Source organism: Vidua macroura, chromosome 3 (genome assembly GCF_024509145.1).
Source record: "Vidua macroura isolate BioBank_ID:100142 chromosome 3, ASM2450914v1, whole genome shotgun sequence".
NCBI classification, from domain to species: domain Eukaryota; kingdom Metazoa; phylum Chordata; class Aves; order Passeriformes; family Viduidae; genus Vidua; species Vidua macroura.
In genome coordinates this window covers 85,302,481-85,322,989 of record NC_071573.1, presented here as the reverse complement: position 1 = coordinate 85,322,989, position 20,509 = coordinate 85,302,481, and the positions used below count along the sequence as shown (strand labels likewise).

At 36.7% G+C, this 20,509-nt stretch overlaps 1 protein-coding gene across 1 annotated transcript in view; it reads left to right on the top strand.

Moving 5' to 3' along the window:
* Positions 1 to 6,384: 6,384 nt before the first annotated feature.
* Positions 6,385 to 20,509, top strand: part of RIMS1 (regulating synaptic membrane exocytosis 1) — a 160,091-nt gene continuing 145,966 nt past the window's right edge. Inside the window, exons 1-2 of the mRNA XM_053972461.1 lie at positions 6,385 to 6,722; positions 8,942 to 9,813. Of these exons, the coding sequence (XP_053828436.1) occupies positions 6,385 to 6,722; positions 8,942 to 9,813 (1,210 nt within the window). The remainder of the gene's footprint in view (positions 6,723 to 8,941; positions 9,814 to 20,509) is intronic.

Sequence of the window (20,509 nt, the reverse complement as noted above, 5' to 3'; positions counted from 1 at the left end):
GTTGCTAACAGCAGTTGCAATAAAACTAGCCTGAAATGCCCTTTTGATGTTAACTCCTTGAATCACTGCCCCACTGCATCTTTTCCCCTTCCTATAGCAGCAGTTCCTATAGCAACTTCCACAGCAGTTTTTAGCTGTGGATTTACCTAGGCCAGGAACATGATTAGGACCAGTACATGAACTGTGTGCTCAGTTGCCTAAAAGTATGCATCTGATGCCATTTTTTATGCCCTATGTACATAAGACACAGACATATGGCTACACATGGGACCTAAATCCTGTGGCAGCAAGGTGGGATATGCTGACTCTACTGCTACAGGCACCGGGCTATCATTAGACATAAGATCTTATTTTATTTCACTGTTTCTATGTGAAACTGAGTGGAATCTCTTTGGCTGGAGACCTAAACACCTGACATGCCTATAGTAATTTCAGTGTAGACAGAAACAATTTAGGCATCTTACTTCAATCCTTATCTGTACACATAGAATCTCATCTGAAAATGTAACATCTCAGCTAACTGAAAGGCAAGCAGAAACAGAGTAGGAGGTGCAGTCTTTTGTGCAAATGGAAAATTCTGGTAAGGCAGAGTTCTAAACATCCCTCCTGGAAGCTCTCAGCCAAGCTTGTCAATGGCACCATAGGCTTTAAGGCAACAGGTAGTTCTGTGAGCAGCCTCATTTACTATGAAATTCCTTGTGGTTGAATTGCCATGTCGATTCTGTGACGCCAAAAGAGATTGCACTAATGAAATATTTATAGGACTTGTATAGAGCTTCATGTTTTATGTACCTTTTGAGAATATAATCATCTGAAAACTTCCATGCCTGTGCAAATTTTTATTGCATTTGTCCAGCGAGGTAGCACATTGTTGTAGGGTGTGGACAGAAAATAGGGAAGAACCCAATCAACTGTCTGCAAAATCTTCCTTTTCTTGCCAAACTGGAATAAAAATATCTAGCTGAAAACCTGAATTCTGAAGAAAGTCTGCTCTGGAAGAAGCAGATTCCATAGGAATGGAAGAACAGAGAGTACTAAATTAAAATGGCTTATTATCACTTTCCTGAGATGGCTGAGCCCTGTATGTCTGATAACCATCAGCATGGGCAAAGTGGTCCTCTCCCTGATTGGAGAGGTGGACAGCAGAGAATTGCATAGTCCTGTAGAGCCCTTCAGTCTAGGGAGAGGCTTTAGAAAAACCAGAACCTAGACTCCTCAGTTACTTCTTTACTAATAAACCTGGGACTATTCCTAAGTTTTAGAGTATCAGTGTGAGTAAACTGACACAAGGCTACTTGTGTAGCCTTGGTCTTCTGCCTTTAGCATTTTCTTACCAACTTTTCCTGGGAGGTGGGGAGTTGGAGTGTTCTGTGGTGCATCTCCAGGAAGCAACTTGTTTGGAGTCACCTTGCTTTGAAGTAGAGCAGAGATCCTAGCACAGAGACTGATTATTTTGTGTCATTTGGCTTCAGTGCTCAAAAATGTTTCTGTGCAAATCTAGTGTGCCAGTATTGGTGTCATTTCAAGATGTAATTTAATGGGAGATGCTGAGACAGTGCTGTAGGTAAAACATGCCCTTATCCCCATTTGCTTTTGTTTCTGCTCACTACTCATCATTCCCTCCATGAAAAAAATAGATGTGACAGGGAATGAAACCAGATTAAGAAAATACAGATAAGTTTCTGCAATGTTTTTAAATACAAGTGGCTCCTGGGAGAACCTGACTGACAAAGAACAGTATACAAGTGAGTATGTGGCAAAGGGAACCTTCCTGTGAGCAAGAAAGGGAGAGAACAAACCCAGATAGGAAGAAAGAGGAGGGAGTTGAGGAGAAGACCTTCCCTTTTGCTGAGCAGGATCTATTGGATGCACCCAGCTGTCTGTACATTTTGAAAAATATATTTAATATAAACTTGGACTCAGGAGCACACATTCATTAGAAAGGCAGAGTTGTTTATTTATTAAGATTTTGGACTAATGTAAGTATTCAAGCAGATTTCAGCTTTATTTATTTATATTTTAATGGAGTGAAGAGATCACAACATTTAGCTAGGATGTTATTGCAGAAATCATTCTGATATAGCAGAAGACATAAATGCAATGCTGTATAATAATTTCATGGTTTGCTGCATGTTTTTATGTTATCTCAAAAACATTAAGTGATGCATAAGCTAACTTAGTTTTGTGAATGAAAATTTTGTAGGAGGTAATTGTTATTGTTTCTTCTGTTTGACTTTCAAGAGATAAGTTGTAGGGTGCTGGCAGAGCTCTGCTGAAGTTAATGGTTCCTGAGGCAGTGAAGAGGGTCTGCCTAATTAGATCTGTCTGAAATAACCAGTGTCTTCTGAAAGTGTACAGAAGGAATGTACATTAAATCAACAACCTCAAAAAATGTACTGTGTACACCCTTCAGAAGGGAAATAATTTAGGTAGTGTGAAGGTTCAGTAAGGAATAGCTTGTGGCCTGCTCTATTACCACACTTGTTACCTCATTTGCTGCACAGGGATGAAGCAGGGTGCATGGGAGTCATCCTAACTGTGGGATTTCAATTTCTAAACTTGGGAAGCATAAAGGAGTGTGCTCCTTATGGACCCTCCTCAGAATCCGGGCTTGGGTGAAGTCTGAGTTTTGCCTGGCATGTGTCACGTAAATTTGGTATAATTTTATGCCCCACACAATGTGACTTTAGCCTCCCAGTGCATGTTTGGAAATTTCCAAAATTGAATTTGAAAAAAAGCCTTTTTTCTGCATTCTAAAGTGCAGGTTTGAAATATGTAACTGTGTAGAATTGTTCTTATTTTTGTAACTGAAAATGCTTTTTCTGTGTGTATAGTTATATATATATATATATTTATATTCCTTACTATGGGCTCTTTCAAGTTGGAATTTCATGTTGTGTTAGTACAGGAATACTGTTCCTCCTCATTGTGGATCACATTCAGCAGTACCTGTAAGAGTAAGTTTGAGGCATATTTTTTCTGTGAATGAAATACTCTGCCACATGAAGGCAAGCATGGGATCCTTCTAGCATGTTTTCACGCAGCCTGTCAAGTTTCCACATGAATCTGTGTGGGAACTGTTGACCCACATGTGCTGAGTCCTGTGTGTGCCACTGGTCTTTTTTGTTATGTAGCAGTAAAGCCCAGAACCCTTTGCTATGCTGTGAAAATGCACCTTTTTCCAGAGCCATGCATATGAACCCTTTGAATGAAAAACACCCTTTTACTGGTTCTCTTTGATAGCTTCACGTGTGAAATCGCATTGACGTGTGCAAGGATGCAATAAACCAGAAACAAACCCAGAAACAAAAACCAGACTCTGGATGTCTTGAATGACTTAATGTAGCACTTCATCAGAGCTCACTGTCCAGAGGAGAGTAAACAGAAACTATTTTTGAAGTGACAGGCCAGAGTAAAATTGTCTTACTGTCTTCATTTTACTGATGCATCACGTGGAGGTCCAGAAGCCACATTAGAGAAGTGTAATCCTTCATCAGAGCATTTGTTTGGTTGCCTAACATCTGTGGATTGTTAAGATAAGTTATTACACAGACCTGCTTTAGTTTAGATTAGTTTGGACCACATCCCAGTATATTCAATCAGGATATAATTCCTGCATGCTGCTGAATTCCTTGCTCCACATACTTCTCTAAAAATGTTTTTCAATATACAGTTTTGTCACTGAAACTCTTCTGTCACCTCAATTTTTGATTTTTTTTTCTCTTAAAGAAGAGCTTTTATTATTTTTCCTTTTGGACCATAAAGATCTCAAGGCAACTCTAGCATTTTTTAATTCTGGAAGAGATTCCTGAACAGGGGTGGTAGTATATAGCTTCTATGTGAGTATAATACAGATTTTCTACATGTGTAATCTGTGGTGATTGGTATGTATTGTGTCCATCCAAGAGACAGAGTTTAAAAATAGCTGTAAGAAAATGGGTTTGTATTTACTTGTCTACTATTTCTTCTTTCAGTAGTCTGTATTTTTGGGAGTCTCTTTGTGCATTAGCTATTCTTATTTGTTTGTATCTCATAATATTTTGCATAAAATTAATTACAGTATCAAAGGTGATTATGCAAATTAACAGTATTTTCTTGAATTTTATTACATAATTTATACATATTTAAAATTATTGAATGCATTAAGATGTAAAGGAAGTTTGTTACTAGGCTGGCATACATATTGCATACAAATTGCATATGTGTGCAATTTAATTAGGATAATTTACTTTTACTTAAGTATTCCTTATCCTTTAAACAAACTCTAGTTGACTAATTTTTTTATTTACACTTTTTTCAACCTTTCTTGGAAACTGATAAAATACAAGTAATGACAATTTTTTGTTACTGACCTTGGTTTATAGCATTGACATAGATTTTATACACAGACACACTTGCATGCACACTTTTGCTGTCTAATGAACTAACAGCTGTGGCAGATCCTATAAAAACATTTTAAAATGTGGGTTTTTTCCTTTAGTCTTGCTGGTTTTTTTGAATACCTGTAATAATAATCTGATAGACTAAAAGTCTGTTCTATTTAGAACACATAGTCTAATAAAGTGAATTGCTGGTTTTTGAGGTGTACTAGATGGAATAAATTAGACATTTCAGAATCAAGGGGTTTTTTTGTTTTTTAAACGTCTAGAATTTATCTTTGTCAAAGTTGCTGTTTCTATTATCCTACTGAGTGTTATTTGTCTTCATCATGATATATGTTTATGCCCCTATTGAAATAACTGTAGTTTTTTATTAAGGTTGGGTCTTTTTAAATTAATGTATTAGTAGATATTTTATTATCCTTCTTAAATAGAAGAAAAATAACAGTCATCTTTTGATAAAGGTACAATTCTGACAGAGGGTAAAGAGCTGGATGTCTTCTCTGTGTGGTTTGGTCAAACAGTGCAGGAATGCACTTGGAAGTCCTGATGTAGTCTTCAGACCTAAAAAGATAGTCTATTCTAGAGTGTTTTAAATAAATGTTAATTATTTTAAATATGTAAAATGCCTGAAGTTTTCATTGTGCCTTGTAAGCCATGCACTACCTTCACAAGCCAGAGAGTAAAAGAGCTCCATAATAGAACTTTGTCCTGTTTCGATTTCTTCCATGAAGTGTTTTTTCACTCTTCTTTTTTATTTTAAGCTCTGTATAATTTTGTGACTGTTGCATCATTCCTGTGTTTACACAAAATAATTCAAGCATATTTTTCCTTCCAACTTTTGTCATCCTTCTTAGCCTCATTGCAATTTTACCCATTCCTATATACTTTCCATATTAAATTACGAGATTCTCTTTACCATTTTCCTTAAATATCCGCTTTGTTTCCTCTCATCTCTATTTTTATTACTGAAAAAAAATCCTCTCTGTTCTATATCCTTCATGCATTTTGCCCATTTCTTCTTCTTTCTGAAAACTGCTTTTTTATTTGTCTCAATTTTTTCTTTAATTTTCACATACTTTAGTCTTGATTAACCATTTATTTTTCTCTGGTGAGTTGCTCCTGTACTTAAGACTGTATCTACAGTATACAGGCTGGAAACACAGAGTCTTGCTTTAATGTGTGTGCTCCTGTATATATGTGTGTAGGAATGAAACCCTCCAATTTAAAAAAAAATCTTAGGCACCACAGTCTAGGCACACAACTTAATTGTGATTTACAGGGACATATGTTTGTTAATTTATTATTTGCAGCTATAACTCAAAGAGATTATGATGATAATTTGCAAGTAGTACAAAATATGGTACTTCTGCATTCTTTTAACTGGTGTATTTATTTTTCTGTTAGTAGATTTCTTAAGGTTTTACTTTACACCTCTAAGTAGTTGCAGTAGGTGTAGCTAAAATCATTCACGGTACATAATGAATTTATTTGCAGAATAATGTGGAGTTATTTAATGTGAGAAAATTAATTCACAAGAAAATACCGTGTCAATTTGCTGTGACCACAGAAGTTGGGAGTTAGCTGGGCAGGATGCTGCCCCTTGAGGTACAAGTCCTGTTTACAGTCTGGTGGGCTTGTCTGTCCTGACAGTGATCCACACCAGTGGAAAAAACCCAACCCACTCCCCGCTGCATCAACCCCCACAACAAGCACTGGTCACGTTGTCGGTGTCTGTTCAGAGGAGAACTAGGGCTGGGCTGAGGGAGGATTGCCACAGGTAGGACTGATGTATATTGACAACACATTTTGGAGAAGCTCGCATAGCATGTGCCTGTAGGATGCTTGGCTCTAGCCAGTGCAGAAGCATGTTCTGGTCCTGTCATGAGCACCAGCCTCACTAGCTCAGAGAGCCAGAGGTCGTACCTGCTCGGCGGTAGTGAGCATGCATTCCAGGCTCTGGGAGGTAGCTGCACTGACTCTTCTTGTTGTCTTCAACTAGGTTATGTGGGTATGCAATTTATGTCGAAAGCAACAAGAAATCCTAACGAAATCTGGAGCGTGGTTTTTTGGAAGTGGACCACAGCCGTCACCCAGTCAGGACGGAACGCTGAGTGATACGGCGACGGGCGCAAGCTCGGATGCACCGAGAGAAAAGAAAGCAAGACTTCAAGAGCGATCGAGGTCACAGACTCCCTTAAGTACAGCAGCTGCCTCATCACAGGAAATCTCCTCTTCCAGTGTGCAGCCTGACCGTAGGAAAGGAGCAGAAGTGTCACAGCCGGCTATGGGCCCGGACCAAAAGCAAGCTTCAAGGTCTAGAAGTGAACCTCCAAAAGAGAGGTAATGCTTTCTGGCTAGATAGAGCCTACAATGCTAAATGCTAGTTCAGCTGGGCTGTCTGTATGTTGACTACTGTGCAAAAACAAAGAGTAAATTGATTTACTGACCAGGGAAGGGAAAATTTTTGCTAGAAAATACATTGTCTATTTTAGTCTGTGCAACAAAAATAAGAAAAAAAAATGTATTTTATGGATATTCCCATATACTTCAATGCATTTTGATGTACACTTTGAATATGGAATTGTAGGTTACTTGTAAATTTTAAATTTGACTGATACTTTAAAGTTATTAAGCAAAGAGCAAACCTTTAGCATTCTTGAATTTTTAAAGCAACACTCTCATGAAAAATCCGCACCTAAGAAAGCACCCTGTGGAATTTTTTCAGATAACCTTGTTCTATCTCTTCATCAATGATACTTCCTATTTTATTGTTAGAAATAATACGGTTAAAAGACCTCAATTACATGTGTGAACATTCGTGTAGAACAGCAATAGTACCATCTTGAATTCAGAGCAAATTGTTTGCAAGAATAAAGCAACCAGAAGCAAACTATTTTAAGTGGGTAAATGAGGTAGGTCCTGAGCTGCATTCCATGTGATGAATGGGTTGAGAAGCAGCAAATCAGGAGAGGCTAATGCAATGAAAAAGGTGCTGTTCTTTTGGCTGCTGCCTGGCAGATGGCAGAGCAGTTGAGGAGGGAGCCTGTGACAAAACAGGAGTCTGCCATAGAAGATTCTCCAGATTCTGGCCAGAATGGTTGATGATTTTTTTCCCCCTAGCTATGGGAGCTGAAAATAGATGATGAGCAGTGGCTAGTAACTTACTGTATGGGTGAGATCTGTCTGGGTTTAGCTGTACCAAATTCAGGTTAGTGCTACATATATGTATTGTGTAAGTGATGCCCTCCCATAATTCTGTTGACTTTTGTCCCTCAACACAGGGAAGGCCCCCAGAGCAGTTGTAACTTTTAGGGCAGCAAAACACTTTATATTTCTGCTTTGCTGCCTAAAACTGAGTTATTAGTTATTAGTTATACAAAATTAGTGTTCTTTACTTATCACTGAGAGTTTCACTTATCACTGAGAGTTTCAAACGAATTCCAAGCATTCTGATTAAAGACTATCTGTAGTAAGCTCAGGTCCCATTAATTACCAAAAACTCTGGAGGAACATGAGATGGGAAAAAAAAAAAAAAAAAGGAGAAGGGAACTTAATGTGGATGATGTCCAACTTTGTTCTTTGTGAGTGTTTTTGGTATGTAATCCAAAGGTGTGTCACTTGTGGAAGGGAAGATTCAGTGCCACAAAACAAAGTCCTAGTGACTTCATACCAGTGTGCATTCTTCTCAAATACACTGTATAGCTGTGTTCCTCCTTCTTCAAAATCAATGGATTCATATGTGAACTGCTAAATGAAAGGGCAATTGGAATGATGGGAGAAACAAAAATATCCAGCATAAGGGAATTTTATGATTATTTGGCTTGCTTATTGGCTTGCAGAATATGAAAGAGGAAAAAAAATTCATGCAGCCTCATTATTTATTGTTTTGTACTTATGTCTGCATAGAGAAATAAACTTCTCATTCTCTTTTATTACTGGAGAAAGGAATGCCAATATTTTATCTCAAGAAATCAATTTGCATTCCTTTACATGCTTCTGAAATGGACACTTCTTTTTAGACCTTCAAAGATAAATCAAACTAGTTTAAATACTATTTCCGGATATATTATCTTTTGCATTTTTTTATATCTATATTACTTCTTTCTGGAATATTATTGTTGTAGATACTCCATTTGGTGGTATTTATATCTATGCTGTCAGGGCACTTGAAGTGAATTGTGGTTAATCTGTAACTCTCATGACTGCTGCCAGAAAAATGGAGAACATACTCCAGTACTCTGTCATAATGCTGCAGTTGCTACAAAGACAACTCTGGGTCTTCTTACTTACATGGGTAAATTATCCATGTCAATATTCATTTTTGATTTTACTCATTAATAGGACCATTCATAATTTATGTTTTTGTGGACTCTGGAAGTTGTTTGCTATTGGAAAATAAAAATAAGATGGAAGGATTAATAGATTTAATTTGTGTTAATGGATTCAGTATTTTCTGTTTTGCCATAGCTTATCCTGGTTTTGAATTTGTTTTCCATAACTGTATGTAAGTATTTCTATTTTCCATTCGATTCTTCATACTGTACTCCTTTTTGTTGTAGGAAGAAAGCAGTGTTGGTTTCTGACCAGAATGGCAAAGGTGTAAAGAGCGAGCGTAAGCGTGTGCCAAAATCCTCACTTCAAAAAGAAGGACCAACAGATGACAGGGAGCGTAAAGAGCGGCATGAAGGTAGAAGGCTGGAGAAAGGCAAGTCACAGGATTACCCAGACTTGCCAGAGAAACTTGAGGAAGGCAAAGTGCCTGACGATGAAAAACAAAGGAAGGAAGATGAATATCATACCCGTTACAGGAGTGACCCCAATCTGGCAAGATACCCTGTAAAACCACACCCTGAGGAGCAGCAGATGCGCATGCACGCCAAAGTTTCTAAAGCACGACACGAGAGAAGACACAGTGATGTAGCTTTGCCACACACAGAAATGGAGGAAGCGGAGGTACCTGAGAATAAATTAGGAAAACGCTCACAATTACAGGGAACTCAGGACAGAAAATCTCTTGTGGAAACTCAGAGGTCGTACTCTATAGACAGAACAGGTGATGTAAGAATTTCTGTTTCTAAACAATTAACTAATCATAGCCCACCAACTCCCAGGCATAGTCCAGTTCCTATAGAACACGTAGAATACAAGAACCACGATTCCTTTATAAAACAGAGCCGCCTTGATCCTAGCTCTGCTATTCTCATGCGAAAAGCAAAGCGGGAGAAAATGGAGACCATGCTAAGGAATGATTCCCTTAGCTCTGACCAGTCGGAATCAGTGCGGCCATCCCCTCCAAAGCCTCATAGAGCAAAAAGAGGCGGAAAGAAAAGGCAGATGTCAGTTAGTAGCTCAGAGGAAGAAGGGGCATCAACACCAGAATATACTAGCTGTGAAGATGTGGAGATAGAAAGTGAAAGTGTCAGTGAAAAAGGTAAGGACTTTTCTGTATATTATGCACATGGCCATGATTTGGGGAAAAAAAAAAAATCTGTATTTTTCTCTCTCTTCTCCTCTTTTTAATCATACACTTTTCCCCCTTGCCTTTCTTTTTTTTTGCCAATTGAGAAGTGTCTTATACCTGATTACATGTGCTTTACAATGTTTCCTTTTGCATTCTTAGATGAGGTGGTTACAGGTAGCATCAGCTGATGAGTTTCCCTTTCATTCTCTTCCCTCTTTCACCTGGAAGTGACAGAATTCAAAGGTTCTAGTCTACTCTCTTGATGATATCTGTACTCCTTTGGTCATTACTTCATTCATTTTTCTGTATGTAGAACAGTTTTCTGTGGATGGATTGAAATTAAAAGTGACTTCTGTAACAAACAGAGGAGACCATTATAAAGCATCATAAGAAATGCAAATTTTTACTACATTTAATAAAATATCAAAAATCTAGCAGAGTTCATTGTTACTGAGGACAAGTAGATGTGGGGCAAAGGGAGTGTTATGTAGAAAAGAAATGAAAACTGACAAAGTTGTTGTCTAGATGAATTTTCTCTTGAGCTAAGAAGTATGTTTAAAGTCTTTTATTTCAGTTTGTCTTCATCTGTTGATGGTAACACTCAGCAGCAAGGAGTAAGTTGTAGTACACTGTGTGCTTTTAAACAAAGCCTTTCTTCTGGCTGAAGAAATTAATCAAATTTAGGAACTGTGAGCAGATAAAATAAGCAATGTCAGAAAAGACTGGCAGAATTTAGCAACAGCCTTATAATCCTGCTTTGTCTTTAGATGACAGTACAGTGAGATGAAAGCTTTCTGTGTCTTTGGAAGTAGCTTTTAGCTCCTTACTTCAGCTATCTGTGTTTGTACCTTGAAAGTTTCTTGCTGGTATTCGTACTGAAAATGCCAAAGGCTTGTCTGCATTGCCTTTTAGTTCCTGGCACTGTTTCCTGACACATCTGTGATTCATATATGTTAACTTGTCTGTCTGTCTTTATCTGATGTTATGGTCTCCTAGCATCACCTAAAGCTCCAGGAATACATAGCAAAGATAGCAGATTTCTCTCCTATCCCATCTGATTAACTGCTTGTTTTAACTTTCTAATCATGAGCTTTTCCATTCAAAATATGGAAACTTGCTTTTCTGCTCATTTTTAAGAAGGAATAGTGATCATACTCTGAAACTTTATTCCAGATTCCACTCAAACATAATAAAAAAACCCCTCACTTATTTGACTGAATTTTGTCAAATACTGGAATGTATCACACAGAGATTTGTACAGTCTCCATCCTTGGACGTGCTCAAAACCCAAATGGAGAAGGCCCTGAGCAATCTGCTCTGCTGGCACAACTTTTGAGGGAGGGTATTTGAACTAGGGACTTACAGAGGTCCCTTCCAGTCTCAACTATTCTGTCTTTCTAAAACAGCACATCTCTTTCCCTTATTTTGTGGCAATGTTTTAAGCTGACATTTGGATTTGTGTAATTTTCCCTGACTCCATCTGTTGGTAGTAGAAGTCAGTAATACAGCCTTTCTTTCCCATCTTTTTTGCTTTCATTATGTTTATCAGTTTGAGGTTGCTAATGAAGTAGACAGAATTTCCCATAATCAGTGTAGGTTATTATAAACTGAAAGGTTGTTGTTATGTAAGTCAAGTCCATGCTGAAAGTTACTGATATAATGACATTGATGTAGTTGGTGTTATTAGCTGCTTTCAGGCTCATGACATTGATCTCAGCTTTTGACCAATTTCCCAGTGTACTCTCAAAACATTAAGGCTTGAATTTTTTTCCTTTAGTGTTATGAATTCCAGAGAATTTCGAGTGTTGCTAAAGGCTTATGTTCTCAATGACTGAATCAAGTTCTTGGTTACCTCTTAGACACATATTTAGGGTCCCCCTTTACAGAGTGGACACCATGGTTCATGTCATATCAGAGTGCTACCTCACTGTATTTGAGTTAAAATTATTCATAGAATTATGTTAGGGACCTGTCTGACCACTGACCTCCACATACATGATTTATGTTGTTGAGCATTCCTTGGGACTTTGTATCTAACTGGCAGCATAAATGTGTGTGTGTGTGTGTATGGAGGGGTATTCAATGCATTAATTGCAGAGGTATATTTATTAATTTAATAGCTATGATATTTAGCCATTAATTTTTTTGCCTGATTTTTGATATGACTTTTCCATAACAAGGATTGTAAATGGAAAGCCTTAGAAGATAGGAGTGTATAGCCCATAAAAAAGAGATAGAAAATAGAATAGAAATGAGAAAGAAATGAAAATGAATAGAAATGAGAAAGCAGAAGCATTTCTGATACTAAAGTATCCTATTATTTTTGCAGTTACATTTTCATCAGTACTTGAAATACTCTGGAGTATTTAATAAAAATAGATGGAAAGGCAGGAGATTTTATTACCTAAGAAAATATTTTAGAAATCCCCCAGTACTCTAAAAAAATATACTACAGTAAAAGAATTTAGTTTTAAAGATATATATAGATAGATAGATATGTAAATAATTTTAAAATGTTGCTGTTATAACCCTGGTCATAATCCCTTTCTTTGCAATTTAGCAGCACTATTACAAACCAAATTTCACCAGAATTTCTTCAGTTCTTTGCTTGTAACTTGGGAGAGATACTGCATAGGTTCAAAGTTTATAGTGCTTTACTTTATAAGCCCAGGCAGGTCTGGAATCCATCCTCTCTTATCTAAATGTCAGCTCAGTCAGAAACCTGGTGCCAAAGTAATAGAGATGGAGTTAGAAACTTTGAATGGCCCTTTAAAAAACCCCAAGATCTTAAAAGTAATGTTTGCATTTGCTGAGTGCCAATATGAAATGATCTGCAGCTAAGAAATGAAGATGTACTATTTTCAGTTCTGTGTTGAACAAATAAAATAGAAGTTCCTGTAAGAAACAGCTTACAGAGGTGTTTAATGGCAAATGATGCCCCAGAGAAAGATACAGTACAGGTAGAGTGGATAAGACTGTATTGAAAATCAATAGCCAAAAATGTCATCTAAAGCAGATACTGTGCAAGTGTTATTTTTTAACATTTGCATTTCCTAGAAACCAATTAGTATTGCATTACCCTATCTTCTGAGCCCAAAAAGCCTTCAAAAAAGCAACCTAATCTAGCTAGTACATTCTCTGCTATTTACTGTAATCACTTAATATGTATTTCTTCAAAATTATTAAAAAATTATGCACAAGTACTGGGAGATTTCTTTCCAAAAAATAAATGTCTTTTGAAATCCACTGGGATTTTACTTCTTTGGTGGAGGATCCAAAGATTTGTGTCAAATTGTTTCCGTATTGGAGTAAATCTAGAGAAAGAGCTCTTTAGAGTGTCAAAAAAAAAAAAAATTGATGAGTGCCATCTCAAATTCTTATCAAATTATCTACACCCTTTACAGGACACTACAAATTGCTGATAATCATTTTCACTCTATTATTAATAGAGGCTGTAGAACTCCTTTTTCTGAAATCTCTAATAGTTGAACAATAGGGGGACTGTGTTTCCAGTGAAGTCCAGGCAAGGTGAAAGGAATCCATATAGAAGGCATAAATTACATTCATACTTGCTTCAAAGACAGACTAGAATAACATAAACCAGACTATTAAAAATTAAATACAGACCTCATTTTAAAAGTAATAGTTTCTGTCTACTGCCATCCAGTGAAGAATGCAAATTGTATTTGGCATAAGTTTGAGGAAAAAGTATTTTCTTTGAAGTTGAAAAATAAGAATTTGTGTAGAACTTAGTGTCCAGATGAGATTGTATAAAAGTTATTAAATCCATTGATGCATACAAAATCTACTTCAGAATTTGTCATGCAAGCTTTGAAACTGGAAGATAAAGTATTGTTGGAAATTGGAGCAATGTGGAGGAGGTACAGCTCCAGTACTGTCATGTAAATAAATGTTCTAATGATTTTACATTTTGCATACTTATTGTTCATATTTGCTTACATGTGTATTTTGTTCACACACTTTAGGCTTGAAATTATGACTAATACTCACAAATTGGTAGTAAAATGTTGAAAACCTAAATAAAACTCGCTCTGTATACTTGCTAATGGATTTATTTGGGAGTGAGGAGAGGATGATAGAATTGGTGCCTTCTTTGGAAAAGAAACTCCTGAAATGGTTTTCTGTTTTCTTTCAGTGAAGACATGATTGTTTCATCCATAATGCCTTTCTCATGGTACTGTGAGGAACAAGGCAACCCAATTTAATTTCATTTCATTCTTATGGCATTAATTTCTGGTTAGAAAATGTTATGGGCAGAGATCTTGCTGTTTTCTTGGTTTATTCCCAGGTGTGAGGCAGGGGGTTCTGAGCAGGAGGAGAGGATGTGGAGGTCAGGAGCAGAAAGGGATGCTGACAAATATTTCAGTGCTGGCTCAGCTCCAGGAGGAAAGGGTCTGGCCCCTTCCTCCATCCTTTTCTGGTGTTTTGAGGGTCCCTTCCAGTACTTGTGCTTGGGGATGCTCCCAGGGGAAGGAGAGAATAAATTATATCCTTGGCCCAGTGATTTGTTGCAAGCTCTGTAAGCATTGTTGACATGGAAAGTAGCTTGGGGGCTAAGAGAGAAACCACACACATGCAGTAGGGCCTATAAAAGAGCCAAAAGAAAACATCAGGAAAGGGCTGTAGAGAAGGGGAGACTGGTTTGAAATGTTTTTAGTTAAACTTTTTGACTGAGCTATTTTCAGTCTGGAGTGTAGGCAAGTCAAATTGTACTGTAACATCTGCTAGCATATTTTAACATCTGTTTGGAGAGTTGGGCATGGAGTTTTAAAACCAGAGCAGAATTTGTTTAAAAGTGTGGCTGAGATTTAACTTAGTGTAAAATAAAATAAATTTAACCTAGTGTAAAATAAAATAAATATATCTTACTTAGTGTAAAAGAAATACTTTCTCCTAGGAAGATTGTTGGTTTTTAGAAATTAGTCCAAATTTATCTTCTAGTCCTTTTGCAGTAATTTAGACCTACATCTGATTCAGATCTTAATGGAAATATAATTTAAAATTACTCTAGCTTCAGAGTTTTGTTCATTGCTAGCATTATTCAGTGCTATCAGTATTCAGTGCTTTTGAGCAGCTGAAATTATTTACAGTGCTTGTGGAGCTGTAAATAAGTGCTTGTTGAATTAGAGTTGGGCAGTAAAAAATCTGGTTTGTGTATATGAAATTACTTAAAGTACATGCATATACAAGTGAGAAGAGCTGAACATGAGCGGGGGAAAAAAGTTAAATTGTTTTCGAGATATCCTGCATTTCAGAGAAATATGTAACTATATAAATGAGGATGTCATGAAGATATGTTGCTGAATTTTCCTCTAAAATCCTAATACAGCTCTTTTTCTAGTTCACCTTAAGAAGGTTATGAGCATGCCAGAGGCAGTTCAGAGGAAAGAGCAAAGTATCACCAAGGTCGATAAAACATGATAAATCAGGAAAGGTGGGATGGATTGTGTTGAATAATTTAGGAAAGAAGTGGGGGTGAAAAAAGAAAACAGAAAGTTAAGGAAAACTGTAATCATAATTTCTTACTCAGTTGAAATGGAGGATTCCTGAAAATAAAAATATTTTTCTTCAGAGCCTGCACTGAGATTGCTCTATGTTAGAAGTGCTGCTGCTGTTCCTGTGGCAGGATCTGAGCTAAGTTGGGAACATCTGGGACTAAATTCACTGTATCCCTATCTGTACTTTTTTTTTTTTTTTTTTTTTTTTGGTCAGCCTGTGAGCCATTTCCAGTAGAAATTTACATCATAATCTGGCTTTGGAAAAGGAAAAAAGAAATGCACCTTTTGACTTATCAAGATGATGGCACAAACCATGAAGTCTAGATTTCTTTCATATTAATCTCAGTTGGCAAGACCTTATGTTTCTTTACTATTAATATGCCCTGTCTTCTGGGTTGCTTGATTTTTCAGAAGTTCATGATTTTATTAGTTGTTTGTTCTTTGTCGCTTACTTTTCTTCCACACATGTAATGAATGAAAAAGTTACAAATTTGTCCTGATAGGAATTTTTCCAGTAGTAAGATGATTATCTTTGTTAAAGCAGGGCAGATACTGAAGCATGGTTGGATTGGAATCTTCAAAAACACTTAATGTTTGACATCAGGGTACCTTTACTTTCAGGGGCTATGAGAGTGTTTGAACTTGTAGAGAAACCCAGGAGCTCTATAGGCTTCTCCATGAAAGGTCAATTCTCAAAAACATTCAGCAGTCAGTTTTTTTCATACAGAAGCCATTCCAGGTAGCAGGCATGAGAATGTGAGCATGAGCTCTGGGTCATGGAGCACTTTTTAAGTGTTTAAGAAGGAGATGAAAAAGCTTTTGAAAAGTTTGCCCTAATTTTGGCTGCTGAGCAGTACTTTTCAAAATACTGCTATGAAGTTATCTGGACTTAAAACTCAGTAACTTATCACATGGCATGGTGTTACAGCCAGAGGTTGATTATTCCCTACACTTTTGCCGCTCAGTATTTTTATATGCATTTATTTTTTGCATACCATAACAATTATGTGAACTTAGTGTTTACTGTTACTCTTTTGATCTGAGAAATTAGAGAAAAAGGTGAAATGTGAAAGATGAACCAAACTGAGTTTGGGAAAGCTGCTTAACTGGATGGTCTGTGCAGTGTATTGAAGGATGAGTTGTGGTCTTGGAACTGAGATCCAAACCTTTTCATTTTTCCACCCGTATGGGAAATCTGTCCCACTTTGGGTGCAAAATGAAAGCCTATGAAAGAAAAAGGTAAATTAATTACTGGCTTCTAGAATAATACGTGTACTGTTATTGGTTTTAATTTTGGTTAATTATAGAGTTAACTAGGAACAAACAAGCATCTGATTCTGTTATTTTCTGAAGATGTTCATTCTGTGTCCTTCTCTTAATGTATTCATTCTGATCATCCTATTGAATCCAAATGTAGGGTTATACTGTGAGGTACTGAGTATTATTGGTTAGTACTTTGTGCTAATATTTTTCTTATACCTTTCCATATATTTTTTAGTGTACAATAACACAGTTGCTGTAATACACAGGAACCCTTCCAGTTTCTTTCTTTAAGCATTGCTTTGAGTAGATAGATTGGTCTATATGAGTTTTCTAAAATCAGTATACTGATAAACAGCTCTAGAAAAACTTGATTGTGTCAGAAAGAAGGTTAATAATTATGAGATGCCTGTGTTTCCTTTGAATAAATATGCATGGTTTCATCCTGTTCTTGTCCATTTTGAATGTCCCTCTGAAAACTGTTTTCCCATATTTCCTCATGCGTTTTTGTATTCTCCTGGTGATTTCTTTGTTCCTTCTTTCTCCTGTACAACACATGAGCTTCAGAATCAGGGACTCCCAATCTATGCTTTGTAATCTCTTAAGCTGATTCTTATCTCCATTTCTCCTGTGATGCCAAGCACAACATGTGTCATGGTTTCAAACAGGCCCATCCCATTGGTGATAATTACTGACTAGCAGATGAAAGGGCCATTCTTTGACGTTTTTGGCCAAGTAATGAATTGTGGTACATTCTCAAAGTCCTCAAGAGAAGAGTGTATGGAAGCTGTCAAGTTAGGGTTTATCCTTGGCCTGTGTCCTGCCTGGTAGTAAACAGAGAGTGCTAGCTGGAGCAGGGCACAGCTGTTCCAGGGATTACTCTAAAGGCACAGCATGAATGACAACCCATTTGGCACTGGCTAACACAATGGTATAAGCTGTAGTCACTTGTTCCTTATTTATTTGTCTGCCGTTTTATTGCCTTGCATTTAAATTGTAAGTTCAGTGGAGTCCAGATTTTCTTTTTATGATTGTACATTGCCTAATTTTATGAGATTTCAGTGCATGACTGAGACTCCAGCTTGCCTTGATGATAATAAATTAGAATGTTTATTTAGTGCAAGGACATATTATTGCTAAGTACCTTTTTGGTCCATTTATTCTGAATCCTGCAGAATTTCAGGTTACGCTCTGGTGTCCTCTGACATGCTTGCATTCTCTCGTAGATAGCTGCAGGTTGCCTCTGTGAGCCTAAATGCCCGTTTTCACTACATAATAATTTGCTGCTAATCAGCTAAATTACCCTTTTATTTGCCTGTTTGGTTTTCTTGTCAGGTATCAAAGTGATTAATGTATGTATATTTCTTTGCTTATAAATATTGTGAAACTCTTCCTTTCATTTTTTCAGACGTTACAGCCTTTTTCATCCTTTGGGCTGGTGTCTTTTCAGTTTGTTTTTGGCTATTTTGGTTTTGTGGGCCATTTAGAAATGTTGTGGGGTTTTGTTTTGACTTTGTTAATTTGTTTGTTTTACTGATGGTGCCACCTCTAAAAGATACAACAGCATGATATTTGTGTGCATTGGACATTTCTGCTCTTTTCATTTTCTACACCCCCATCTCGCTATTTTTAAGACCTTAATGATTTTGACAACTTATCATGTTTGTTTTCTGGTCCAAAAAAAAGGACTCTTCTAAGGGTTTAGTTTAAAGGGAGACAGTTTTCTTTCACCATTCAGCTTGAAGATACGTAAGGACAGGGCAGAGTTTTACAGTTCTATTTTCAGTTTGATAGGTGTTTTTGTCTTTCCTACATAAGTTTGCTGTGAGAATAGAACGTCTGCAAGCACGACATGTGCGAAGTGCAATATGCAACAGTGATTATTGGTTGGCTTAGGCATGTAGAAGACAGCCAGGACCTATGTTCTGCTGGTCCAACATGCTGATAGTCAGTTCACCACTCCCTCTGTAGTTACCCAGCTGCTCTAGATGTTGTGAGTTGAATTGGTTACTTTTTTAGGTATTCCAGCACTTTAAATCTCTGCATTTGTACATGTCTAACGTCTTAAAAATACCTCTCTCTTATGCCTGAGATCCTCAGCATATACCCTTGACTGACTGCTAAAATTGTATATTAAGAGCTTTCTAATTGTTAAACAACTTCAAACTTCTTTTGTAGGAGAGTGGATGTCTTGGAAATACTGTGATGCTATGCAGTAAATGCATGCTCACATCAGAATTGTTTTAGACCCTCAAAATTAAATATTTTCTTACACATTCTTTTAAGCCATGAGGGAACTGCTAATAAAACATTATATTTAGAATAATTTCTTTCTACATTTTATTCCTCTCTCTCATGACCTTTTCTATTTAAAGAAAGAAAATATCAGCATTCTTTACTTTGTCACCTGTGTCTTTGCTGTACCTTATGTGCAGACTGGACCAAGTCTAACTTGCTCCATTGAGTAAATTGAGAAATATGTATTGTATGGTTCATTTGGTCCATAATTAGCATGGGATTATTTTGCAGTTTTCAATGCAGATCTTCAGAGAATTTAAGGATGTACTGAAATTCCATTATACAGAGGTTTTGATGGCATATCAGGTCCTAGCTTAATGTATATGATATTAGCTGTGGGAACTGTGTGTGGTAAAGGAATATGTAAAATGGTTTTATTCATAGAATGGCTTGGGTTGGAAGGGACCTTAAAGATCATCTGCCATGGACAGGGATCCACCCACTAGACCAGGTTGCTCAATATCCCATCCAAACTGCCCTTGAACCTCAGGGGATGGGGGATCCACAGCTTCTCTGGCAACCTGTTCCAGTGCCTCACTACCCACTGAGTAAAGAATTTCTTTTTAATATCTAATCTAAACCTCTTCTAGTTGGAAACTATTCCTCCTTGTCCTACCATTATCTGCCTGTGTAAAAAATCACTCTCCCTCTGTTTTATATTCCTTGACTACCTCTCAGGCATGTGTAATTCAAGACAAAATGTTTTCAGATATGCAGCAACATGTACACATTAATTTCTAGAATTTAAAGTTCCAGTATTTGTGACCTAGTCCTCAATTTTGTAATTATTTCCTCTGCAATATGGGCTTCAATTCTAGTTAGCTATACTCAAAATGATTGTTGGAATTCTATTTAAAGCAACTTGTCATGATATTTTACTAGTTTTCTAAAGAACCCAAGTTCTCAGAATTGTTTAGAATTTTCGTGGAATAAATTGGTGTAGACATAAGGGCACACATTTCTTTTTTCCTCTAAAATTCTGTGCTCTAGATCTGCTTATAAGTTGTCCGTTGCAAATAGAAATCACTTGCTGAATAAGACGTGAGCTTTGAAATTTGCTTCTTGTAGTAACAAGTCAGTAGTGCATATGTTTTAATGGTTGGCTTATTATTAATTTTGTTGTTTTAATGAAAACATAGGTACCTTTTCATTGGAAATGTAAACTCAAATATAAATGTAACTTGCTATAAATTCAAAGGAACGATTTGTATAATTGTTGGTTTTTATGACATTTGCTGGTTTTTATGACATTTATTAACTAAAAAGCATAAATCAGCTAATAAATAGAAAAATCTAAAAATATAAAATAAAATTATATCAAAGTTTAATATAGTTATGTTCTAAAAATAGGTAAATATTTCTACATTTTTATGCCATGCTATTAAAATAATTAGGTTCTAAGAATTTATTTTGCCCTGTTGCTCAGAGAAAGCAAAAACTCCAGACGTGGCCCTTTTTAAACCATAAGGCCACATGTTCTTAAACCATTAAAATTGTGCTTAATGAGCCACCAGATGGAGCAGTCAAATCTCACTTTTTTTATCAGCCTCTGTGCACAGAGACTCTGAGAGAGTTTCTCTCTCAGCACA